Here is a 27,755-nt window from a genome sequence, read left to right as displayed (position 1 = left end):
CCTGGAACGAAACCCAAGGCATGAGAAGTTGCAGAAATGGATTTTGCAGTACCATGTCCAGTTCTTGGCATTGCAGGGAGAAGGTATTTAATGTATATTGATACCGTAGTATCTCCTTGATTCAGGACAGTTTCCATGTTAGCACTGCTTTTCTTAGCTTTGCAGGCAGAATGGAACTGAGGCACAACAGATTGTTTTTACTTTAGCTAGAAAGCAAAGAAAAGCTGTGAAATTCTGGTTTTCCTTTAGAAAATTCTGAACTGAGGCATCAGATATGGAATATAGGAGATATGGCATACAGGAGATTTTCTAGAAGTAAATTCTCTCTACTTCTAGCACTTGTGAGGTTGTAAAGGAACACAATGGCACTTCCCCCTGTTTGAAGAATATGCATAATGCAGTAAAAATGGATTCTGTTGTGACCAAGAGACTGCAATTTGAGAAAAGGAAGTTGTTTGTGACTGAGGGATGGAGCTTCAAGTCTGCTGGCTGGGAGCTGGGCTTGGATGTGTGTATCTCCTCTAAAATGCACATTTTCCCTGTGCTGATTGAGCCTGTGGGAGCCTTCCATTGTCTGTAGGTTTGTAATGCTCTCACCAAAGGCCTGCGTGTCTTCGTTCTAGTATTGATCCGTGTGTGTATCCATGCGTTTTCGAGGGACTGTTCTACTGAGAGCAGCTTCCTTCAGTGCTCAGTGCTGATGTTTCCCTGGATCACAGTCCAGCTAGGGCATTCAATGGGGCAGGTGTCATGGGGAAAAGTAGTGTGTGATGAGGTGACTTAAACTGTAACAGAATGCATGCAAATAAGGGTGGGAAGAGAATTGCTTAAACAACTTCATGTATGTCTGTTGTACAGTTATACATTCAAAAGAATACAAAAATAAATTGTAAATGCCTATTTCTGTTCTGTGGTTCAGTTTCTCTGACCCTACCATCAAAAAGCTGGGAGGCCGTTTTTGTTCTACAGGTGCATTTGTGGGTAGAGTGATCTTTTTTGTTAAAATTGTGTTTGACCTTCAAAAAACCCTTATATTTTAAATTGGTATGTATATAATTTTTTTTCATATGTCAAAACCAGCTTGTCCTAGAGGTTTTAAATAAAAGCCACAATCATATTTTAGTAGATTGCTGATGTAATTAGATTTCAGGTGGAGAGACCTGTGTTTGGGAATGTGTTCAGTGCTGCATCGCTGAAATTAAGGTGTGTTCTGCTGGCTCCTAGATTGTGGGGGAGAAGTAAGGGAGTGGGGTGGATGTTAAAGAGACTGACTAGTTGTTCTCCTATCGTAATGGCTCTGTGTGGAGTATCCCCAGTCACTCCCTTCTCTTTGGGTTTGGTACAGCATGGCTGCACTGCTTTGTTGCAGTGACTCTGGTAGTTTACAAAGTACATGAGAAGTTAATTCACTCCACTAACCCAGGAGAACGCTATTTCTTTTCTTTTTGTTTTGCTCTTTTTTTTCTCCTTCCTCCCTTGGATTAGCAAATTGAATTATCTTATTGTGTGGTCAGCTGAGTGCCAGAGCAAGTACACAGAACGGGGTCAGCAGTGTCAAGCCAGGGAGAGGGGAATACTCATTTTTCCAGTAGCAAAGATAGATTTAATCTGCTTTACTGTCCTGTATGGCTGTCCCCTGCACCATTAAAGGCTGCTGTGGTCAGACAGGAGGTGGGTTATGTATTAACCCAAGAAAACAAAAAAATAAGATACTGGGTTTGTTCTGATACTCTTTATTTGGGGTCCTTGATATGTAAAATGTCCACAGCCACAGACTAAACATTCAGAACCTATCTCTGGAAGAAAAAAAACTTTCTCTGTAAAGTAAATGTAAAAAAAGGAAGGACGAGTAGTTCTGTTAAGCATTGTGGCCTTTGTACTAGGATAAGCAGGATTTTTGGTCCAGGCTAATGTTGGTATCTTCTTCTTTATGGAATTTAGGGATGTAAATTTTCAAGTATTTTCATAGTTTTATCTCTTCTATTTACTAGTTTTGAAGTATGTGGGTTTTGTGAATTGTAGGATGGTTCTAGTAGGAAGTGGTTTTGAGAAAGAGTAAGTTTTTAAATTCAAAACAGAGATTAAAACATAGTTTTTATTTTTATTCCTTGAATAGAATGTGATAAATTTTTCACATGTGAGCCCAGCAAAGCCCAGCTTTGTTTCTCCTTCTCTTTTTCTCCTCTGATAAACTGTTAGTGAAAAAATAGACTTTTCCTTAGCTAGGTGCTTTTCAGAGCTTCGGCATCACCCCCTGGTGGGTCTAGTGGGCTGACTCAGATCCAACAACTGCAGCTCCCTTCCTGTCTTGCTCCTTTGGTTGGTTTTGCTTCTTTTATTGCAAGGTTTGGTGTTCTAATAGACTCCTATATTACTTGTTTCCATTCTCTTGAACTGAAATGTTTTATATTCTGATCTAGTCATTGAAACTTAAGAGGGTATTGTCCTTGACAAATAGCTGAGTCTTCTGCAGTCTGTGTGGTGCATTTTCCAGATCTCATTTTGTACTTCATTCCAAACAAAATTCTGGTTCTGCTCATTTTATTTCTTTCCAGGAAGAACTGCAATTATTGAGCTTTTCAGAGATATAATAACAGAAGTGGTGCCACTCCCTGGCATTTCCAAGATGTTTCTTTGTGCACAGGGTATTTAGTTAGTCTTCAGCTGTGGCATACGAAAAACTTGTAATCAATCCATTAGCAAGTCATTATGGTCTGAAAGTAGTAATACACCCAGTGCATTTAATCAGATGTACTTGCAACTTTTCCCTCAAAATTACATGCCCAAATAATTTTGTTGATGATCTTTCTATTCATTTGCAAATATTTGCCCATCTAAATATGCATTCTATTCTGTGTTCAAAACCAAAGCCTTTTCAGTATTGTCTTATTTGTCTTCTCAAAGTGGATTGCACTTCAGAATTAGGAAGAAAAATGCAGGAAGTTAAGAGTGTCACGATACCTTTTCAGTTTTCTCATGAACGTACTTCCTGCTTTCATTAATCCTACCTTCTCTCCTCCCTACCCTGTAACCTAGCTGATTATTTAGCCCTATGGAACCAGATCATCACAGGAGTCTTGATGTCAGGAATAATTCTACTTAACTTCACAATGTCATTTACTAACCCAAAAACACTTAAAGGGTAATATTGTAGCTTTACTTCTCTTTTTTTCCCCTTTGGAATCTTCCTTAAAATGGCCACATAGATGGACTTTTGTTCTGATTTGTACCCATTATCTTTTCTCCAAGAATAGGTATAACCTGGTGCCAAAGGAGAGTTGAAAAGAATGCAAGCAATATTTCTTGCTTTCTGCTGAGGCATTGCTAGCCTCCCATCTATTTTCTCCTTCAAACTTTTGGATAAGGTGTAGGTTCTGTTAAGGATTGTTCCTTCCACTTGGTCTTCATTTCTTCAATTGAGTCTTGAATAGGCAATTCAGTAAAAATGACCTAATTTTTTATTCATGTTCAGCAATATATCAGCTTAATTAAATAATTAAAGTCTTGGTTTTCTACAATTTGTTTTACTGCAAAAAAGCTGTCCCAGTTTTTTGAGAATAATGATGATTACTCTTCTGATCATTCATGTCCTCTTTCTTTAAGTGGTCATGTTTTCTTTTTGTTGTACTTGGTTTTCAGGGGGTATAGTCGGGTGAAATAAGGGTGAATAAGTCATTCCTTCTTGTAGGAATGACTCTTTGAGGTGATTCATGAGTCAAAAGCTCAGCTTGAATTTTAGTTTTAAGTTGACTGTGACACTGGCTATTACAAATATTTTTTTTTTTAATTTTAAGCAGAAATTAATCAGGAAGCCTTTAAGGAGCCACTGGGAACCCAGAACTTGTTAGCTTTTGCATTAGCAAAGAGTTTTGAAGAACAATATTAACTTATTGACGTAAGAATTATGGAACCTGTATATTTTTTTCATGTTACAGATATACTGGCTTTGGTGATCATTGTGTGTTTGTTTTACTTTTACAGTTCTTATTGATAAACATAATAAAAGGTCTTTTTCAAAAACTGTTTTTATTCTAAGTGTTGTGCAGTCATCATGCTCTCATAGTCATTTAAACATCATGCTGATTATTTTATTGGGCCAGATTGGTGATAATTGAGTAGAGCCTTTATTTTGATGAAGTCATTGTAGACTTGAATCTTGAACAGCCTTAGTGAAATTAATTAGTTCTAAGTATGCCATAATTCCTGCCTCTTTGTTTAGGTAAGTGTTTTTAGTTTCAGCTTCTGGCATTTTGATCACAAATTCTGTGGCATGTTTTTAATGAATCAAATCTTAATCAGCTTTTAAATTCACCTTGTGATCTCTTTTTAGACAAGCTCCAGTCCTAATATATTACAAGGAATCCCGTGCCCAACTGTTGCTGAGTGCTCTGAGAGGTGCAATTGCATGCCCACTGTCAGTCCCACAGATGCCACATTACGTGGCATGTCCGAGAGGCATGAATTCCTCAAGGTCTGAAATGAATATTGGAAGCATATGAGTGTTTTTCATGTGAAAACAGATTCCTGATGAAGAGAAATGTCTCCAGTTGTTCTGTGGAGAGCTGCAATGAGGCTTCTGATGAACATGCTTTATTTTTTGGGGTTTTTTTTGTTGTTTTTTTGGTTTTTTTTTTTCTTCTGTAGATAGTACCGTGTGGCTTTGTTCTCTTCATTTTTTGTCATAGTTGGAGAACAGTAAGAAAGATAATGTTGCTGGCATAGAACTGAAATTAGTCAGTAGGATATAGTCAGTAGGAGTATTATGGAAAAGAATAAATATTTCAAAGAAGAACATTACCCAAAACCAAAACAAAACTAGCAGAAAAGAACACTAATAATAAGCAATGGAAGAATACGTTTGCACAAAAAAGTCAGGTTGAACTTAAGCTTGGATATAAATTGAGTCAATCACTTGAAGGCCCAGATATGGTCACAAACTTTTTTAAAATTCTTTTTAAAGTTTGACAATAACAATACTTGAAATAAGGTAGCCATTGCAGAAAATGTATCATTGTTTCTGTAATCATAGTTTGCCACTTGATGCCAAATCTTTATACCCTGTGGGGTTTTTTTTGGCTCTTTTTCTCATTCTGAATTTTATTTTTGGCTTCCTTGAGCATGGGTAAGTTTCTGTCTGTCCCGGTCTTACTGCAGTCAGTGGCTCTTCAGGTGCTGCAGGTTACATCTGTGGATGGCAGGATCTGTTTTTACACAGCAACACAGAGCCCCATATAATTCTGTTGCATTATATTCTTTAGCTTGCTGTAAGAAGTTTATTGCTTGTCATTAACCAATGTTTTCTTTTTCCATTTTCCTGAACTAAATACTACTTTCTCTAGTATTTGAAACATATAAATAACACATAATTGTCTTGCATACTGGATGCAAACACATTTTGCTTTTCTCCATTTTTGTGGCCTGAGTGCATTTTCTTTAGCACACTTTATTGGCAACTTCAGCTGTCAAAGTTAAGTGTGTTAAGTGTTGTGTTGTTGAAGCTGCAAATAGCAACAGTCACCTTCCCCCTTAGGGCAGACTGATACTCCAGAGTCTGGTTTGTATTGAACTCTTGGAGGATTGTCATTGCACGGGGCTTGTTTCAAAATGCTGCCTGGTTACTGGCTTTGAGGAGGTCACTGTTTGTGACAGAACAAGGAACTAAGTTATGTAGCCTTTCAATCACCTTTCAGTACCTGCATGTAGTTAAGTGTTTTAAAGGTTTTTTTTTTATTCATCAGGGCTTGAGTTCTAGTGTATTCAGAAGTGAGAAATTTCTTTCTGCCAGAGTTTTTGATGTTGCTTTTGGTCTTAAATTTTACTTACCTCGTTTATATACCCACACAATAACCATTTTCAATTGGTTTGGCTAATATAGCTGGGTATTTACTTGAATATCCAACAAGATGAATTCCTTTAGAAGTCTGGACAGACTATAGCATATAATAAAGTCCTTTGAAATGTGGCAGTAAAAATAAAGGCTGAACCATCAAGACAACTGAATCAGGAAGTCATGAGTTATTTGTTGTCCAGTTTAGGCAAATGGAAACCTTTAATTTAATTTAAAAGTATGAATATTATCAAACATACTGCTATTTTTTGCATGGTAAATGAAATTAATTCAAACAGCATTGTGGGACAATACTAGTTTAAAGAGGTTAAGATCCTTGCATTCTTGGATTCTTTTCCTTTGTACAGTTTTATTGCAAAACCAAGAAAAGCATTAAGCCTTGCTATTTTTATCTTTTGTGGTTTTTGAGGGACAATGCCATTGATCTTAAAAAAATTATTCAATAATGTCCATGTATTGTTTTATATATATAGTTATTTCCATAGGAATTCTTCCTTTCTATTCATGATACTTATTCACATTAGGGATGACGAAAACAGATTTAGAAGACCAACATGAGATGAGAGACTAAGGATTTGATCATTGGGTGTCATATAAAATATGGTTGAGCAAGTGAAAAAATAATAAAATTACACACTGAAACATTTAACAAAGTATATAGTTTTAATCTCTAATGGATAAATATTAAAAGCTACTTTATATTTGAATAGAAAGCACTGGACCAGGTTGCCCAAGGAAGTGGTGGATGTCCCATCCCTGGAGGTGTTCAAGGCAAGGTGGGGCCCTGAGCAACCGAGTCTTGTGGAATGTGCCCTGCCCATGGCAGGGGGTTTGGAGCTTGATGATCTTTGAGGTCCCTTCCCACCCAAGCCATTCTGTGATTCTGTATTAATAGTCCTTACAATTCCTACAGATTTGTCTAAATAGAATAAGTCCTGTGAGGCTTAGGGGGATTTGGTGGAATTGCCTTGTGTTCTCATAGCAGCCTCAGCAGAGCTTGCTACTGGCTGTCCTGGTCCTGCCCTGTTCTCCCCTTTTCTGCCACTCTCACCTGCACAGCCTCGTCCCTTTTGCTTTGGTCCTGCCCCGGTGTGCAGCTTCTGGTCACCATTCATTTGTTCATGGGAGGGGAGAAGAGCACAAGAGTTACTGTGTGGCGAGCTGAACATTGAAACAGCCCAGCTCAGCTGCACAGGCACGTGTGGCCTGCAGCTGTGGTGAAGGGAGAAGTCCTGACTTTGTGGTTGGGGTGGGGTGAGAGGGCTGGGATCCTGGCAGCAGAGAAATGGCATGAGCTAATGTGGAACTACAGCTTCTTCACTTCAGCATTAGTTTGGTCAGGCTTAAAAGTGCCCCTTTGCCTGTCCACTGAATCTTCAACACTAGGATTTGAAAATAAGTCAATACTGTGAAGTTCTGGACATGGAAGCAACTCATGACAGGGTATCTTAATCTGAGTATTAGTGTTCTCAGTATATATTAATTAGATAGTATATATTAATTTTGCATAGTAACTGCTATTCCATGGCAGATGCAGGGAACACAAGGTACTTCACACAAAGTATGCTCCTTGAGATTTGCTGCAATACAAGTGTGTATAGAGGAGCTGCTAATAAGGAAGAAGTGCTACACTATAAATTTCACATCACATACTGTTCCTGTATTTATATCTTTAAATTTAATTAAGCTACCTTCCCTGTTTCAGCTAGTAAAACTTAGGCACAGGCTGCTTCCCTGTCATAAATTCTGCATACACTAGAATTTTACCAAATATTAAAAGTTGTGCAGAATCTGAAAATGTGTTTTCTTTCTCTCTAACCAAATCTGCAAAAATAACTGAAAAGCACTTGGAAGTGGAGGATAAATTTTGAATAAAAATCAGTCTTTGGAGCTCTGTTGTTCATAGAGGGTTTTTTAACTACTTAGAATGAAAATGAGATAATAAAGACTAATTGTTTTGTCATGATTATTCAGTATTCTTTTATTTTTTCAGCTGCCTTTCTGTCTGCAAAAGATTGCAAGTTGTTAGTTACTGGTGTATTCTAGACCAGCTATTTTCTAACTGTATAGTTCAACTTCTGTGGATGTATTGATGGACACAGTTGGACCATTATTAATGAAGCCTCTCTTTAATCCATTATGGTGTCTGTGTGTTTATCTTGCAATGCACTCATTTTGTTAAAAATGCTTGTGAGCCTGGATGGGATGGCCCTTAACCTGCTCATCTTGGGAACCAAGTACAGGGAATGTTTGAATTTTTTTCTCTCCCTCCCTCTAGTGTGCAGTAGTACATGGCTTGTGCAGTCAAGGCTAAAGGGAAAAGAAACCCCACTTCTGAAATTCTGGCATCATTGGAAAGCTCTTTGCCTTTGATTTGAAGCAAAGCAATCCTATTATGATAAAATAGAAAAATATATGCAGGAGAACGAGTAATGTCTGGTTTCTTAGGGATGTGTCCTGTATCCCAAACTGTACTGAATCTCAACATGTACATGGGCTCACTCTTGCTCACTCTTGGGGAATACAACTTGTTCTATTCCCCACAGTGTTCTGTGGGGAAAATAACTTGAGTGGCAAATGCCCTTCAAAGGCAGTGAGAGCACAAAGGAGCCATGTGAGCACAGGTCAGCCAGCAGGCTGTAAGGAGCTGGGAATTGTTGAACTTCTAGCACAGTGTTTCTAGTGGGACAACAGACTTGTTCTTTTGAACTTGTTCTGCTCAGCTCTCCATTTTCCTGAGAATGGAGCTTTGTAACTCTGAAATCTCCAGCTCTCTAAAGCTTGCTTTTGGGAGGAGCAATTGGTGGAAACAAAATGTTTGTTTAAGCCTTACTTCCTCAGATAACTAAAAATGGTTTCAGTGAGAGTTCTAATTGCTAACTGTGTGGTAGAAAAAGAATACATTTTTAAAAAAACCTGATGCACAGGAACTTCAGTCTGAACATGAGGAAGAACTTCTTCACTGTGGAAAGGTTATGGAGTCTCCATCACTGGAGGTGCTCAAGAACTGTCTGACACAATCCTGTGCCCTGTGCTCAAGGATGAACCTGATGGAACAGGGAGGTTTGACCAGGTGACCCACTCTAAGTCCTTCCAACCTTACCCCTTCCAAGATTCTGTGAAACATAGAATAATTTAAAGAATACAGGACGTGAATTGTTACAGCCTTTAACAATGGAACTCATCATGGTCTGTCTTAATCAACTTCTTATGGTCTGTCTTAATCAACTTCTTATGCTGTTGTCTATATTTAGTTCCATCTTAAAATGTTGTAAAATATTTTTGATTAACCGGAAGATTATTTCTCTACTGCAGCAGCATGGTCAGTCTTGCTTAACAAAGCAGCTGAGCTTAACAGAGTTTAAAGTATAATCTTTTTGTTGGAGACTTAAAATTAGTAACTTCTATATAATTGTGGGTAGTTCTTAAACTAAGAAAAGTCCAAGCCTTCAAACTTGTTCACTAAAGTGCAAATGAAAAGACAAGAAGCATGACTTGATCTCTTTTTGTGGATGGGGTTGCAGAACCACTTCCTCTTGTTTGGTGTGATGCTTGGAGAAGTATGTGCAGTTTGGAGTTCTTCCCATTTAGCCTTCCCTTTCACATCTCTCTCTTTTTTTTTTTTTCTTAAGGTGAAAAGTTACTGAACTTACTTACAATGGAGAATAAATCTATATAGATTTCCTCCCATAGATTCCTCCAGATTTCTCTCCATTGAAAGACACACATTCATTTAATAGCTTTTAAAAATATTTGTAGTATGATACTAATAAAAGCACTTTCCAGTGGTCTCCAAGTATTCTGAAATGAATCAGATTTTAATTGTAGCATTTTCCAAAATATATGCTAGTGTACTGAATCAAGTTTAAATGCCCAGTTGTTAGACAGGCTTATAAAGTCCACATGAAAGTAGTCTGCTTACCTAGCAGTGAGGACTCCTGATTGTGATTTAGTTGGTGGGTTGTAATCTACCTGCTCAAACAAGTTCTTGCATGAAAATGTTGAGCTCTATATGCATTTTATCTGTTAATTCTGAAAGTTTATTTTAATAATTCACTTTTAACTGTTTAATGATATTTAGTAAATAAGAAATAGTAGAAGAAATAGAATTAAGACTTACTGTGCTAGTAGCTACATTCCTGTTTGTTGGCTGCACACAGGAAAGGAGTGAGTAGGCACCACAAGCAGATGTAGAATAGCTTCTCTGTGGGGAAGCCATTTACATTTTAAAATCTTTGCAATAGGTAGAATGGATCATTAAAACCACAGGTATTCTTAGCATTTGTGCAAATGTCTTACCCTGCTTTCTGTCTTGCTGAAGTTCTAATACTGTCATTTTGACAGCTGTTTTTATGTGATCGTACATTGAGAAAGTGTTTGTTACATTTGGTACCTTTCAGTTTCATTTCATGGGAACAAGAGAGACGGCAGGACATACATAAAAGAAATGCCATATTCCGGACTGCGAGATTAGATTTCTTTTGGACTATTTGACTTCTGGTTGAAGAACCAAACAAATAAATTAAATATAAGGCATTTTAAGCCTTGTTCTACTCAGTTTTTATATGAATCTCCAGGAAGAGGACTTCCCATCAGAAAAAGATTAATTCTAAAAATGAAGTCTAATATTTTTGTCTGATACTGTAAAATACTGAAAAATAATCCGATCTCTTTGCATCAGTTACCATGCTAAGTTTTAAATAATTTTGATTTTAAGCTTGTCCTGATGTTAATTACTTTACAGAGTACCCATGTAGCGCAACATAATTATGGCACAGAATTATTTTTATGCTTTGTGCATGCACACACAGTGCCTCTCTTCAGACAGTGAAGATTGCCTAGAGCAAACATCTCTTGCAACTTTAAGGCTAAAGTCTGAGCTTTTGCTTGCTTTGTAAAATAAGTTCATCCAACTTTTTTTTTTCTTTTTTTTTTTTAATGTAGGGCTTGTGTTACTGATCTTGGAACAAACAACACAGTGTATTTCCAAGAAAAATCCATCTGTGGACTTGGCTGTCGAGGGTAATTGTAAAAGGCTCCAAAGCATTCCAAAAGGGAGAGGATAGAATGTATCAACTATTTTGTGTGGAACATGATGAATGTTTTTCATGTTACAGTGGAGATGTACAGGAGAATAATAATTGAATGTCTTTTTAAGTTATGTGTTTGTATTGCTATGAAAGGATGTGGAAATTGGTAACTTTGATATGAAGAATTGTCCTCCATCACTTCCACTTTCAAGTTCTGTGTACTCATGCATTATGTCAAGATGTAAATGGGAATTGAAAGGAGAAAGGTAGATATTAAAACTACTTTAATACATGCTTTTCTTTGGAAATTAAACTTATCTTTATGCTCAAAATAAATAATTCTTAGTATGAAGGAAGAAAAAAATTGCATTGCCTTGAATGTAATTTAATCTTACTAAGTATCTTGAGTCACAAGCTAAACCCCATATATTTCACAATTTTGGGGAAAGTGAAATCACCACCCTTGGGAGGTTAAGAGGTCCAGTTTTATTTGCAAGATGCTATTTGTTTTTTTCAGTTTTTTTCAGTGCTCAGGGCTGTGGTCAGTACTTGGCCAGTGCAAATAAAACCACCTCATCACACACAGCCTACAAAATCACTTGAAGGCACTCTGAATAGGAAGTGGAAGAGGAGGACTTGACTGCTTCTTTTAAGATTGCATTCTGCCTGAGTGCCATGCCTGATTTGTGTTTGTTTATTTATTTATTTTCCTATTTGGTAATCTTAGCAATAGTGTAGTCTGATGTGGAATAGAGGGAAAGGAAGGATTTCTGTAGCTTTCATCAAAGGGAGCTTTTTCTCAAAGATGATTTGGTTATGATTTCTTTGGCTGGCTTGCCACAATAGTTTCTAAAGGCTATTTATCAGCCTTTTTAAATTAGCATACTTGGTATGTCAGTCTCTCCAGAGATGACCTCTTTTTACCACGTGAAATAGGGAATTTTTAAAATAATTTCTTTTATGAAATTCCTTAATGTGAATGAGAGTGGTAGACAAAAAATGAACACTCGTTTGTTTGAACATAAATTAAAGTACTCTTATAAGCAGTTATTAGCATTTATTTTAGCTGTTTATTGATAGCAGGTTTTGGAAGGTATTGCTGTTCAGTGTGGGGAGGCTGCAGAGAAGTACATTCACAAGAAATGATTTTTTGTTAATGATTGTAAAGATTAGGAATGCAAAATTAGCTGTTTCTGTAATAAATGCAAAATGTCATTATTGTCTGGTATCAAAGAATAAAACAGGATAATTTTTAACATCTTAATCATAGTGGCCAATAAGAGAGTAAGTTTTAGTGTTTAGATAGGATAATTAAAAGGAAAAATTCAATCTTCAGGTACTTCTCAGTACTATAAGAACAATGTATGTATAAAAAGGCTTGTGATTGTTGTGTAAGACTGTATTCATGTACAATACCAGTCCTAAGCAAAGTTTTCTAATCAGGCTAAGGATTTGCTTGTTTACCAGTATTCTCTATAAAGATAACCCAGTATTTTATTTTTTTGTCGAATTGGTGTAGGACTTCATTTCAGTCTGCTGTTCCTAATGCCATTTGATCTCTTAGTTTCTACTAGGGATTGTGGTATGTTGTTTCTTTTCCCCCTTAACAGCTTCATAATTTATTTTTCTTTTGGGGGTAGTGACTTAGCCACTTCACCTGCCAGTTCCCTCTGGACTTGCATGTCTTTCATCAGATTCAATTGACTTGTGCACTTTCAGGTTCTTTAGGTGGTCTTGACCCTCATCTCTTACAGTGGATGGTTTCTCATTCTCCCAGTCCCTGCCTTTGTCTTTTGTGACATGGGTGATGTGACTGGAGCTTTTACTGGTGAAGAGCAAAAAAGTGGTTGAGTGCCTCAGCCTTCTCCATATCCCAGGTAACTAGGTCACTCTTTTCTCCAAAGAAATTTTTCTTGTTGTGCTTGGCATCACTGGCCAGATTATTCCATTAGGGAACTAGCTTTCCTTGCCTGATCCGTGGCTGTTCATATGGTTTTTCTGCCAAGCTCCTTATTCTTGCTTCAGTCCTCTGTAGACTTCTTTTCTGAGTGAGTTTGGGTTTGTCCAGAAGCTGCTTTTCATCTATGCAGGTCTCCTGGCAAATCTGCCCAACTTCATCTCTATTGGGATGCATGACTTCTGAACTTAGAGGATGTGATCCTTGAATATTGATGAGCTTCTTGAACCCTTCTTCTCTTCAGGGCTATATTCTACTGTAAGAAAGAGACTGAAGATCCCTGAAGAGGCCAAAGTCTGCTTTCCTGAAGTCCTTAGGGCAGCGAGCTTTCTGTCCACCCTCTTTGCTGCCCTAAGGGTCTTAAACTCTTCTATGGAGCCAAGGCTGTCCTTGAGCTTCATATTCCCCACCAGCCTCTCGTTGTTGGTGAGAGCAAGGTGCACCAGCCCCTCTTTGTTGGCTCCTCTAGCACTTGCAGAATGAAGTTGTGATCAGTGCGTTCCAGGAACCCTGCCGTGTTATGCCTCCAACAGATACTGGGATGGTTGAAGTCCTCCATGAGGACCTGGATTTGTGAATGTGAGGACACTCCTCACACTCCTGTCTGTCCATCAAGGGCACCTTATCTGCTCAGTCTTACAGGTTACACCCACTATAATGGACACCTGATCCATAAGCTCTCAGTCAGCTCCTCATGCATCCCCAGGTGGTGGAGCTCCATGCTGGTTACTGATATGGAGGGTGATATCCCTTCCTTTTTGCCTTGCCTATCATTCCTAGAGACTCTCTGTCTTTCCATTCCAGCACTCCAGTCACAGAAGCCATCCTACCACATTTCTCTGATGCCTTCCTGGCAACTGTAGTTCAAGGGCCTCTTCACAAGCTTGGCAAACCTGTGTCCAAAGCTACTCTTCCCTTTCTCTGATAGATAAACCCCAGCAGTGCTCCAGCAGACCAGGTTTTTCAAAGTCAGCCCCATGGTCTAAGAAGCCAAACCTCTGTATGTGGCACAGTCCTGTAACCATTTATTGATTATCCAGATTCAGTTGGCCCTTTCCAACTGTTCCCTTTAACTGGGAAGGTTGATGTGGAAACTGCCTGTGTTCCAGAGTGCTTTATCACTGCTCTGTAATCCTTGGTACTCCTCTGGTTGCTCCTGGCTTTATCACTGGTACCCACATGAAATATTAGCAGCAGGTAATTGTTACTGGACAGGTCTTTTTGCATTCTGTGACACTCAAATGGCTGATAGCCATCTTGTGTAATAGCAAAGGGCATGATCTTAGGATTCTTTTTTTTTTTTTGTCATTATTATATAAGAAAGAGAGTAGGATAAGATCTTTAAGTCATTGTCCCTCAAAATCAAAACCCCAAAGCAACTTTGGCTGCAGCTGCACTGTTGGCAGAAAAAGAAATCTATTTCAGTTGCTGTTCTGACAACCCTTCCTGTGTGTCACAGTGGTAAAATAGACATGGATCTAATTCTGACCCGGACCAGAGGAGAGGATGCTTGTGCAGTTCCAGAGCTGCAGCAGTGTTACAGCACAGATTTGCTGCCTGCCAAAGGGCAACAGCCTCCTGAGCTGCTTTCTTGTCCATTTTCCATCAGATGCATGGGGTGACGTGTAGGGCAAGAAGAGTATGTGAGTCCCTTCTGTAGAGATCTCAGACTCCTTGAATGAAGCAGGAAAATTTCTCTTTATGCTTAGTGATATTCACAGCTGGAAGGCCTTTTTTTGGAATTAAAATATTAGGAAGTTTCTTCCCTCAAATGCTGCTGAAGAGTCTGTGGCCTATCTGTGCTAGGTTCAGCTTGTCTCCTCCTGTTGCTCTTGTTTTAGTCTTTTATGGTAGGCAGTATAGGTAATATCTACCTATGTAGGATTGTACTAGTTAAAGAAGTGAAGGCATGACTGAACTTGATGTCCTGATTCTTGCCTTTTTTTTTATATGTTAGTTATGTCTATTTTTTTTTCCTTCTTAAGTTTAAAATAGCTTTTAGAAAAACCTTTTTTTTTTTTTATAGTAGTGGATGTAGCAGATGTTCTCTGTCTATAAACAAAAGTTCTGGGGATTTTTCAGACATAAGATTCAAGGAGATTTACATATTTTTCTTTTGCCTTCTTTCCTCCTCCATCTCTCTGTAGAAGACCATCAACCACAAGACTGAAAGCATGGAGGGCAAAGAAGGTAAAAAAGAATGTATTGCAGAGTAGTGGTTAAGAAGGTTTCTTTGCTCTCAGTATTTCTTTTGTGCTGTAAAATTTTGTCGTGGCTATATCTTTCAGTCCATACTGGAAATGACATCTTTTTGACATAGTGTAAGGTTTCAGTATGATTTTTTCATCTGTTTTCAAGAAATTGTGGACAAATTGTGGATATTTGATCTGAGGTGGAACAGGTCAAACACTCCAGAAGCAGAATACTCAAGGGTATCATTCCAAGCCCTGTCAGTTACATCTTCGTAATTTTAGGAGAGAAGACAACATCTTTTTATGAGATGTTTTGGTTTAGTGATAAGGGCAGTTATCCTAAGCACAGTCCTGTTCCCCATTTGAGATGGGAAGTTAAATAGAATGGATAAGTCCCTTTTCTTTCACTTGAGTTACCTGTTTTCTTCCACTTTACTTACCTATTTGTATGCTTTCAATCCAGTTCCACTCTTGTCCAGTAATTTAACAGAATTTTAATGAACTTTATAACTAATATCAATATTTCTTTATATCAGTGAGAATGGCATCACCTTTATGTTCAGAGCTGTACGTAGCATTTGCATGTTTCTAAAGGGATGTGTTCAGGTGAATTTTCCAGTCAGTGGAAAATTTGAAAATAATAATACTAGTTTGTTCAATTTCTGAAAACCTAGGAATTTTAGGTCATTTTTCCTAAGTATGTGAGCTCATCTTCTCATTTTGATGAAGAATTTCAGTGGTTTAAATCATAAATTACCTAATTTGTGCTTCCTTTGCCTTTTATTTAACAGCCTTTTAAAGGAATATTTTGATTAGCCTTTATGACTAGCATTTGTGAATTATGCTTGAGTGCGCAAAAGGTCATAAATACTTGAAAAAATATTTTTATAGTTCATTAGCCTAAGCCATTTAAATTTAGATGGGTATTTATTTATTTAAAGGTTTTGAGGAGCAACATTACACACTACTGTGGCATGACAGAGGCTTCTGTAGATTGAATTCCAGCTCTTAACGGAAGGTTCTTCAGTCCTGCAACTTTCCTATTTTATATTTTTTTTTTGTTTGGGTTTGCTTTTATGTTGAGTTTTTTCCTGCACAAGATACCCTCTTTGCTAACAAAACCCCTTGGTGTACTGGCCGTAGGAACTGGTGAGAATAGTTTCAGTCAGGAGGCTGTTGTCTGTGCAGCCCTCTCTCCCTTTCTGGGATGCCAGCAACGTGAGCAGTGAAGGCAGCAGAGAATTACGAAAGCACCAAGGATAGTTTCATGAGTTTCATGACTAAATGCTTAGAAGCCATCCTAGAGCATGACTTATTTTCTTGTTTTTATAGTTCTTTGATGGCAGATGAGCCCTTCCTTTTCCTTTGGAAAAGTGGTCTTAATTTTCTAGCCATTCTATGTGTGGCTTTAGGCTTACTTTGCTAAAGAATTAGGCATTCAGAGATCTAACAGAAATAAATGAAACCATTTGAATACCAGTATATTTTGTGAAACTAGGTACTTTAAAATGAATTGCTGATGGGTTTGGAACTTAAATATTCAAGACTAAGATATTTCAGTGTTAAAAAAAGCTCTCTACAGTTTCCCATTTACATGAAACCCTCTCTGCAGCTACTTGTGCAGGTTTTACTGTAAGTGTTAATGAATTTCTCATGTGGTGGTGTTGAGCATGGCAGATGAAGTCAGGAGGAAGTTAATAATGCAGGAAGGGTTTTTAGTGATGTGCAGTAAATAAGGCACAGGCTAATCAAATGATGAGGAAAGGAAAAAGAACACTGATTAACTGACTGTTAAGCTCTTTGTTTTAACCTGAGTACGGCAGAGTCCTGATTAAAATGTGCTGTGCTGTAGTTAAAGGTTGTTTTCTAATGCATGTATGTAAGTAGGTTAATTATGATCGCCCATGGAACACTTGGTGTGTCACACTATCCCACTTCAGAGGGTTTGGCACAGTAGACAATATTACTGTGCTGTTTACCACTTAGAGCTTCCTAGGTTTAAATCAATTATCTTCATAGATTACTTTTGAATATTGATTATATGGATAAAATAATCTTCTCAGGGTTGAAGTTACCTTCAGTTAGGTGTTTTATTTCTTTGGCATACACTTGTCCATTTCAGTCAAAATTAGAACTGTTGGCACTGGTCTGTTTTATTACATTGAATAGTCCATAAAGGAGACATGGGAGGTACTTTTCCAGTGAGTGTTGTTTGCTGACCGCATTTCTTTGTGATTTGGTTACCAGCTTCAACTTCAGGTCTTCTCCAGCCATTACTGGCTCCATCACTGCTCTCATTTCTGATTTGTCCCTTGTCATGGCTTATTTCTGACATTTACCTTTCTTGAGTCCTGATTCCAAAATCTGTCTAGGTCTGGTTCAAGTGTCTTGTCCTTGTGTGGTTCTCACCTGTGGTTCTCTCCCTCCTGTTTGTTTCAACACAGGATGAGTTGAAAGTACTGTGAAAAAGGTGCCTTATTTTTGTTGTAACTGGCACTGTAATACTAAAACAGCATGCTCCACAAATTTATTTAACTACCTCTGTATAGACAGATGTGTTGAGAGAATTTATCTCTGTCCTTGTTGAATGAATATACACGAGGAAGGTTTTCAAAAGCCTCTTGCTTGTCTTTGTCCATTTGGATGGATCTGTACAAGAGCAATAATACAAGGTACAAACTGATACTCAGGCCTTCTGCCACATTTCAATGCCAATTTACATAGATGAGTTACAGCTAATATTTTCTTAAATTGACATAGAATATTCTACTCTAACATTGTTTTAGAAATATTTCAGACATTTCTTCAGAAATTTGCCTGAATTTCCTAGGCAGTTGTAAAGGTAAACTCAATTTTAATACTTAATTAAGACAGCTGAGAAGGTAAACTTAATTTTAACAAATACTTTAGCAGCTGGAAACAGGAACTTATAAGGGCAAATAATGGGCAGCAATGGGCTTATGTCTCTCTCAGTACTGTGTCTCAGCTTGGTGCAGGGCTTTTTTTAATGTTGTTTTAAAATATTCATAAGTGGAATTTGTTGTACAGTAATAGGATAATTGTATGCCATTAAAATTACACTATTTTCAGTCTTTATGTAGAGGACTACAGTGCTTAAAAGTTCGAATTTCAGACATATATTAGGTTTAATTTAAATTTTAAACGTAGCTTTTTGTTTCTCTGTAGGATTGTTGTCTCAATGTTCACTAACTTTAGTTTGAGCTCTTTTCGGTTACAGGCAAGTACAAAAACATAGGCTGTAAATGTTCAAATTTGAGATTATTAAGGAGTTTTATTTGCAATAATGTGGGTGTATCAAAACTAATCTTGGCAATGTCTGTTTAGACATTTGAAATTGGTTACACCCATCTTTTGGCTGCAGTATCTTAGTTCTTAGGAGTGAAGTATATTTACAGGGATGATGCAGACGATTTCTCTGTTGCTGCATCATCTGTTTTAAATGGCTTGTTACCCACATGGTTATTCCTACATGCTGGTTACTGCCTTTTGAAAGTTGTAGTCCTGCACCATAAAATGCTGTTTCTTCTGCAGACAAGGAAATATTTTGCAGCTGCCATAGATGTCTCAGCCACTGACTTGCGGGCATCAGGAATGAGGCTTTGAATGATCAAGTCTTGAGGAAATGTTTGCTAGTTTGGTTAAAGACTACAACACAATGCTGTCATTTTAGGAAATACTAGTAAAACCAAATGCTTCAATAAAACATTTAAAATTATTTTTTTCTAGGGTAGAAGTATTTTTTGTAAACACTGCATCTGGAAAGTATAGTCTGTACTGTAGTAGGACAGGTCCATCTGGGACAATGTCCTGTCATGCAGAAAGAAAGGAAAAGAGGTTTTGGAGTAGGACAGTGAAACCTGACTAGAGCATCTTCCCAGCCCCTAAAAATGCACAGTGCATGCACTTCCTGAGCTGTAAGTGGTGTCAGTGCATGTAACAGGATTGCTGATAAGCATTCATGAAAGAAAAGAATTGCTTTTTGAACCCTGTGTAACCATAACATTTCATTGCAGGAGTTATCATGACCTAAATTTACACTCTGTAAAGAGACACTTCTTGTGATGATTTTGCATCTGTCATACTGTAATTTAGTTTTCTATAGAAAAGACAGTAAAGTGTCTTTCATCCATGTATTGTTCAGAACACTGTAGCCAGAGTACTTGAGACAGCAGTTTATTCAAAACATTGCAGGCTTTCATGAACTTTTTGGGGTGCAATGTAACTGTCCACATATTGTCCACATGACTAATAAGTGTGCAGTTCCATATCAAATTTTTGATGCACTTTTTTTGTTCTGATATTAAGCAACTGTTGCTACTGGATCCTCTTTTCAGCCAGTTGTGCTTTGCAGATTGCAGCATAGCTCTGATCAAAGGCATTGGTTTATTCTAAAGAATACTTAAAAATAAAATATGTATCTAGGTTGATGGTTTCTTGCAGTTGAGACAGCAACTGTTTCAAAAGAACAACGTTATTAAGTTCGATAGAACTGCTGATGGACTTTTAACTACAAATGTGCTGCCAAGCTGTGTGGCAGTGATTGCTTTGTGTAATGCATTTTTAAAAATTATTTCACATAGCTTAATTTAATCTGTTTGTTGTCAGGCTTTATTATTTGTAGGAAGTTTGGAGTGTTGGTTTATTTTTCCCTAGCTCTAGTTGCTGACCTACTTGTCTGTTTTATAAATAAAAATAGTTTTCCTCTTTTACAGTCAGTCTACCTGTGTAAACTACAACATAGTTTTTACTTAGAAATTTTTCCAATTTTCAAATTTTTTCTATATAATCTTGAGACTTTTGTATGAATTGCAAATTAGAGCAGGAAGGCCAAATGGTGCAAATGTAATTAGAATAAACAGATGGGATATTTTAGAAGGTAGTAAAATATAAACAGAATGAGGAGCTCTGATACTGAACAGCATGCTTGCTGTCAAACATCCAGTTAATTTACTTGTTAAAAGCTGGAATGTAGGTTGGCTGTTTGTGATACTTCCTTTTCCTCTCTTAAAGGGAACTGAAAAGTGTAATTTGATTGACCCAGTTTGTCTTGTCATTTTAAACTAGATTAAATTGAAAATACAAATATTAATTTCCTTCAAAGGTGCTGAATAATCCACTTTAATTGTTGAAACATGTATTTAGTAGCTATATCACTTTAAATTTTGTTTCAGCAAGTAATTATTGTAGATTTAATTTTAGTCTTTTTAGTTTCTAGGAATAAAATATGTTAGAGATGCTGTATTACTTCTGTTGAGTCAGATAACATTAAGTGGACATAGGTTTCACTTGAATGTGTTGTGATACAGCTGTGGAAAGATAATTCTATTGTAAGTATTACTATAGAATACTGTTGCAATGCATATTTACTTTATTATTCAGTAGCTCTTTAGCACATTAAGTCATTCTAAATTCTTCCATGTGAATTGCATTACTTTTTTTTAAACTGGTTTGGCAGCTCTGCTGGTACATTTTACCACCTTTTGACTGTTTTGTAAAAATCTGCTTAGTCATGTCACATGCTGTTTTGACTTAAACTTCATTATCTTTACATATTTTACTGATTTGTGGTATCTCCTTGATTGTAGTTTGTCTGATGGCATACTGCTTGTATTGTCATTTTATTCAGTGTTTCCATTTTAGCTCTCATTTTGAGGACCTCACTGAATTCTTAGTATTTTTCAACAGTATGCCCAAGTCCACTACAGACTTATGTCTACTTAGAGTACATTTGCTAACCTTGCAGAAATTCACTAATTGGCATATAAATAGAAGAGAAATGCCAGCTATTTGGTACTGAGAGAAAAGCTGGCTGCTTGCTTTTGATTTTCTTTAGCTTCCCTTTCAATGAATACAGTGTGGTTATGAATGAATGAAATAATTGCTTTGGCTTGCATTTTCTTTAGGAGAGATTTGGAATACTCTTAAAGCTTTTTTCAACTGTTAGCCATTGAATTGCCTTAAAGAGAAATTTAACCATATTTTTGTCCAGTTTCAAGTAAATCATATTGTGTAAAGAAGTTTTCTGTACAAGATTTTATCCATTTTTATGACATTTTAAATAGCTATGGGTTTTCTCTTCTGTTTTATGGAATATGTTGGATCTTTTACTGATAAATAATGGTAAAGTTTTGTAGGGATGCTTCTTTTGGATTTCATACTTACAGATAATCTATTCTAATTTGTTCATTTTGTTCTGCTTCGTTTGCAATACTAAATGCACACTGTTAAATTTCCAATAGATGTTTTATCCTGAAAAACTGAGATTAAATAAGAAACAAAAGTTCCATTAATTTAATGGAACTGGTGCTGTACAAAGGACTTGAGCTTAAAATCAGATGAGGTGGTTCTTTTTCACAGGAAAATGTCATGACATGCAAGTTACTTGCTGTATTTTGTGAATGTTTGCTACAGAGCTGTTTGTTGGTTGTGATAGCGAAGCATTATTGTAGCAATTATCTTGATAATCAGTGGTCAAATGCTAAAAACTTTCTGACAACTTGACATACAACTTTGGCATTAACTAGCTGCTTGCTCCTTTTGCAGAAGGTTACCAGTTAATTCTGCCCAATTGCAAGGAGCAGAGCCTGAGAGTATGCAAATCTGAAGCCTCTCGCTTCCTGTGATTGCTGGATTCAGTACATGCTATTGAGAACGCTGTATTTTCAGAGGCTTTTTGTATTCTGCTCACAGTGTTTGCTGAGCAGAAACTGAAGCTAAAAATAAATAAAATGAATTTCTCTGTCTCTTTCTTTCTCACTGCAGGATGACGTAGCTTTGCCAAGGATTTATCAGCTAAGCAGAAAATGAGCTTAACATCCTGGTTTTTGGTGAGCAGTGGCGGCACCCGACATAGGCTGCCACGAGAAATGATTTTTGTTGGAAGAGATGACTGTGAGCTGATGTTACAGGTAATTGCTTCAGCCTTCCATGTGCAGCTGCTCAAATCATGAACTTAGTGCACCAGCTTCATGCATTCCTTTTGAAAAAGAAATTTCCCAGATGTTGGGGAGCAATTGTTTTGAAGAATCTTTTGTGTCCTTAGGGAAAAAAAATAGTTTAAATTTTTTGCCATCAATCGTGCAGTTACTGCTTAAGTACAGAGAATCACATTTTCTTCATATAAATCAAATGCAGAATGCAAGGATAGAAGATGAAATATATTTTGCAATATGACCAGTAAAGTAAGTAGACTGTGTTCCATAAAATGTGATAATGTTAAGAGAGCTGGATGCTTTTGAAAGGACCCTTCTTTTTTCAGCAGCTTGTAATCTAATTTAGTCACGTGATTTGATGTAATTCTATCCCCATGGCCTGATTGTGTTGTACAAAGGAAAATGAAATTTCTAGAGAAGAGTATTTCTCTGTCTCTGAGGAAGTTGAATGACTCAGTTTAAATAGAATTGAAAATACACAAGTCAAAATAGCTTGATCCTTCAGTAACTTCCTCAACTTTGAGGATGACTCTGTGGAGCTCTTAGATGTGTGTAGCTGTGTTGTTATGTAGCCATATTGCTTGCACTTTGCCCTGTCAAAGCTGTAGTCCTCTGACCTGCCTTTTTCTAATTTGTTTTTTAATGACTGATGGTAGTATTTTGGGAATTTCTTCTTATTGTTTCGTGTAGAGCTCTTAGGAAGATTGAACTTAAAACTGATATTCTCAACACTTCCTACCATTCAATAAAATACTTTGTTTTGGAGTTTTTGTTCCCAAAAGTTGTGTATGCAGCCATTATTGGCCAAATTAGAGTCTTACTTGCAAATGAAGTGCTTAGAGATATAATTCTACATTTATTACTCAGAATGTAGTATCTCTAGTAAATTGCATTTGGCTCTCAGCCTCAGAAGGCATTGAGATATTTTATTGGTGATATTAGAAAGCACTTGGCAGTACTCTTGATTTCTCTTTAAAAACAGATAGGATGATGTCTTGGTAATTTATGTGGGAAGTGTTTAAAAAACCCAAACAAACAAGTGCACAGATAAATCCACCAACATCCAAAACAACAATGAAAGAAAAGCAACCAAAAAGCCCCACTCCACTGGTTCCTGCCCAGTAGCTTATAATCCAAAAATGCTTTTATTTTACCAGTGACTTGTTTTAGAGGGCTGTTTTCTGTAAATAAGAGAGCATCTTTTTTCTTCTCTGCTATGCCATCCGTAGTAGATCACTCCTTAGAGTGAAGCATTTATTCTTTTGTGTTACAGAATTTCACCTTCAGAGGTAGCTGCCTCTTTGATTAATACTGTGAATAGATTTGATTTATTTACAAACATTATTTGTTGTGCATTTTCTTCAGAGTTAGTGAAAAAAATCAAGGGGCATGGGGATTTCAAGAATATTCTTTTTAGCCTGCTGCTATGTTAGGTCTACATGCCAGCATGACTGTAACACCACATAGTGCTGCAGGGGGAGGAACCCACCAAGAGAGAAGCTAATAATGTGTTCTTGTTCTGTGTGTGTAGCTCTTTGTGCAAGACCTTCCTCTCCACTCTTGACAACTTGGTTGTTCTCTTACTGCAAAGCATGTGGACAATGCATGATAAAGAAAGCAGAATTTAATGCTTTTATTCATAATTGCTTGACATATTATAAAGGCCTTAATGAAAATAATTTTGACTCTGTTTCATGCTTGATAGACCTCAGATCTCTACCTGTAAACACTGTTGCTCTAAAAGGTTTAGTTCACATCTGGGAATACAGATCTACCTTTTTTTTGTAAATATGTTCAAAAAGTCTTCCTGTTTAGCTAACTGTTCCTAACTGTTCCAATGCATCAGCCTGCTTGTGGATAAATACTACATTACCCCTTCTTTCACCTTATAGTTAGAAATCTTTTTGAATGTTATTGGAGAAATCATCTCCAGGAAAAAAATATACATTATTCTCAATATCAGAATGGTTTGCAAAGAAGAGTGCATTTATTTTCTCAATATACAGAAAATATTCTGTATTCTGAATATTTTCTTAGTAGTCTGGATTGAATTGAAGAGTATCTATGTAAAATAACACCAGTTAGAAATTTCTTTTAACTGAGGATGGAGTTTTCGTATGGCTTTTACTGCAGTTATTCTGTGATTCTTATTTCTGCAGAAATATATAAATCTTTGTACTGGATCTGGCTGGTTCGTAGGGTTTTTTTTTTATAGAAGCCATTATGGTACTGTTTTGGATTTGTGACCAGAGCACTGTTGATAGCACACCACTCTTTTGGCTGTTGCTGAGCAGTGTGTGTGCAGTTTCAAGGCATTCTCACTCTGCTCCTCCTACACACCCTTGACTGGGGGAGTGCACAGAATGTGGAGAAAGAGCACAAACGAGGACAGCTGACCCAAACTGTCCAAAGGGATATTCTGTGACAAATATTGTGTTGTGTTTGGCAGTGAAATCTGAGGAAGGGGCTTTGGGGAAGATACCCACTACTCAAAGCCTGTCTGGGCACTGTGCTGCTTGTGTTAGGTGGGAAGTGATTGCCTTCTCATCACTTGATTTGTTTTACTTCTTCTTCCTTCTTCCCCTTTGCTGCTGAAACTTGACCCATGGGTTCTTTCCTTTTGCTCTTCCTGTTCTGTCCCACATCCCGCTGGGGCAGCAGAGAGTGAGTGAGCAGCTGGGTGGCATTTACTGCCAGCCAGGGCACCACAGTCTTACAAAAAGGAATTTTAAAAGCCCTTAAATTTGAATGGAAGGCTGCAATAACAAAGCCAAAGGAAAAAAGGCATTCAGAAGACTTGCACTGTCTTTGCACCTGCAAAGATCAGCTGAAATGAATAAAAAGTCCAATTATATGTAAGTAATTTGAACCTGAGGAGAACTGTGATGTTCTGCGGAATTTCAAGTGTTTCTGTAAAAACCACAGACTTGAGTAATCATTCTTAGCATTTCAGATGATGTGACACAGTAGCATGATGCTTTGAGGATTTTTTTCTTGTCCTTTCTGTTTTAACTTATTTTTAATAGGATGTAGCACATAAATATAATTAAATAAATTTTTATTAATACAGTATATATTTGAATAACAAGACAGAGAAGTTCAATTTTTTTTCAATAGCTTAGGTAAAAATAGGGTAATTCTTGGTGCAGTGGTTCCACTTGAGTGTGGAAAAATGTAATGTGTGCTTGATATTGTAGGCTCAGCAGAACATGCACATCAGTGAATTTCATTGTATTGAGATTGTTTTCACTTGAAAGGTTACTAAGTTAGTAGAAAATGAACCATGTTGCTGTGTCTTCATCTGCCATTAAAAGCATTTAATTGATGTAGTATATTAGTGCAGCTTATATTGGCAGGCAGCTTGTTCATTTGTCTGTCTCTTCCTTATTCTGCACTTTGATACCCTGCCCCCTCTCATTATATCCCTCAAAAATGTAGAGCAAAATAAAAAGTCTAAATATAAAATTGTAAGTATAAGCAGGAGAACAGTGATCTCACTTCTTTGGGGAGAAAGCACAGTGGTCATAAGATTAAATGGACAGGAAGAATGAGAAAGTAAATTGAAAATAAGGAAAATAATAGTAGCAAGTCTCAGGAAATGGAAAAAGTGTGAGGTGATAACTATGGGATTACAATAAGAGAAAACATTTCCTTAGGAGTAATGGTTGTGTGTTCTGATGCCCTGTACTGGCCAGGGCACTTGGTAAGGCAGGTCTGTCCTACAACTGACAGACCACAAATGCTGGTACACAGAAGTCATGGGAGTCTCAGACAGAAATGTATCATACTGTGCAATACAGTCCTGAAAAATGAGTTGAGTAGCAAGGATAGAAGATGCAAACTTGAAATTAGGAGCTATGCTGGTGGAAGGAATTTGCTGCTGTGCAGTCATTTTGTGACAGTGCACTAGCAGAATGAAGAGCAAACATAAGATCAAGTTGGGCTGATGGAGAGGATGAGCTGTGGTCTCCATTCTCTTGGGAGCTCTTGAAGGTGTGCAGCTGCTGACCATATGCATGCATGAAGGAGACACATCCAGCCCCACATCCCTTGCTTGCCATCAGCACCTCAGGCTGCAAACACTTGGCAAGGAGTGAGTGCTCAAAGAGGGACTTGGCTGTTGGGGAGCTGCTGTTCTTGGATGAAATAGTAGCCAGGCTTGTTCCGCATCTGTGTGATGATGTTTGTATGTAAAATAAAGAATTAATGAGAAAAATAGATGGATACTGAAGTGCTTAAGGGAGGACTGAGAAAGTCAGAACTGATGGGAATAGTAATTCAGGAACTGCTCAGACATTTAGTGAAGAGACTTTAGCTAATTGGTTCAGGAAATTGAGATCAAGGAGAAACACTTGGAATGCTTGTATGCTGCAGTAATTATCCCAGATGTGTGACAGGAAATGGAGTTTGAGAGACAACAGCAACACCCCAAAATCATAGTCATGACTTGAAAGATGCATGTTATTAAGAGGGAAGAGACAGTGTAACAAATAAAGTGCAGATGATAATATTAGGTTAAATATCAGTGATCCTAGACTGAAAAAAAAAAAGCTTTGGATGAGGTATATCTGGATCTGACTGATCATATTTAGGGAAACATTAAGAAAATAATTATTTTGAATTAATTTAGGATTCTGCTATGGGTACCTGGAGTTGGGTTAGATATTATCCTTTTAGTATGTGGGACTGTCTTTTTAATATAATTTGAATAAATGTGCTATGTAGAAAGAGAACAATCACACTGCTCTAAGAAATAGCCACCTCATGCGGTTTTCAAATACCTTATTTTATTTTCTTTAATATATGTTAGTCACGGAGTGTGGACAAGCAACATGCTGTACTCAACTATGATGCCTCTACAGATGAACACTTGGTGAAGGATTTGGGCAGCTTGAATGGGGTAAGTTAACATCAGAAATAGATAGCTCCCCATAGTGTTCTGTATCTTTGTTTTGGGATTTCTTCGAGCCATTGTTAATTGTACATTAATACCTTTTTAATGCGAGTCTGGAAATGGGAGAACATTCAAAAGGAAAGTTTAGTCTTTGCAGGGGTTTTCCACTGCATGTTTTATAAAGGGCTGCTGTTAATTCCGGTAATGAGAGGGCTTTGGTAATAGGAAAAACTCAGAACAATAGAAAGGAGTGTGTAATACTTATGTACTTCAGAATTAAAGAAAAAATCTTGACTATAATCTTGACTATAAAAGCCCTGACATATTTCTATTTCTAAAATGTGCTATTATGATATGGATTTTCTTTCACATGCTATTTCTTTTTCTTCTGTTACAATAGAGAAAAGAATGTTAAACTGTATTTCTACTGTACATATGTGGAAAAAATAATTTATTAATAACCATGTATGAAAATAAATTTAACTAATAGTGTATTTGCATTTCGTTTTTCAGAATAATTTTTATTAGAAATCTCTATGAATAATTTGTGTCAAGTAATTGAAAACTAATACAGGAGAAATCCAAAGTTATGGGAAATACAAAGTTTTGGATGACATTTTATGTTCTAAGGCTTTTCTAGGAAGTGCATATTCAGAAGTCTAGCTAAGAATCACTTTTGATAAAAGTTTTTGATATCATAGCAAATTAATAAAAACATAGTAACTTTGTTATCATTTTGTAGCCCTTTAGATACTCCTTTATGACCTCTGTATTTGCACTAGTTATGGTTGTTATTTTATAACTTTAAATGTTTGGCTCTGTTGTGAATATGTACAGAATAAAATCATGAGTTCATCTGTGACTGCCTATTTGAATAATAC

At 37.0% G+C, this 27,755-nt stretch overlaps 1 protein-coding gene across 8 annotated transcripts in view; it reads left to right on the top strand.

Moving 5' to 3' along the window:
- Positions 1 to 27,755, top strand: part of CEP170 (centrosomal protein 170) — a 94,383-nt gene that overhangs the window by 2,159 nt on the left and 64,469 nt on the right. For all 8 annotated transcript variants that reach the window (XM_058019524.1, XM_058019523.1, XM_058019527.1 and 5 more), the window contains exons 2-3: positions 21,811 to 21,956; positions 26,791 to 26,880. In XM_058019524.1, coding sequence (XP_057875507.1) covers positions 21,852 to 21,956; positions 26,791 to 26,880 — 195 coding nt within the window. In that variant the 5' untranslated portion in view covers positions 21,811 to 21,851. The remainder of the gene's footprint in view (positions 1 to 21,810; positions 21,957 to 26,790; positions 26,881 to 27,755) is intronic.

The sequence above is a fragment of the Melospiza georgiana genome, chromosome 3 (assembly GCF_028018845.1).
Source record: "Melospiza georgiana isolate bMelGeo1 chromosome 3, bMelGeo1.pri, whole genome shotgun sequence".
NCBI lineage: Eukaryota > Metazoa > Chordata > Aves > Passeriformes > Passerellidae > Melospiza > Melospiza georgiana.
The sequence above is the reverse complement of the archived record's forward strand: the minus strand, read 5'-3'. Positions and strand labels throughout refer to the sequence as shown.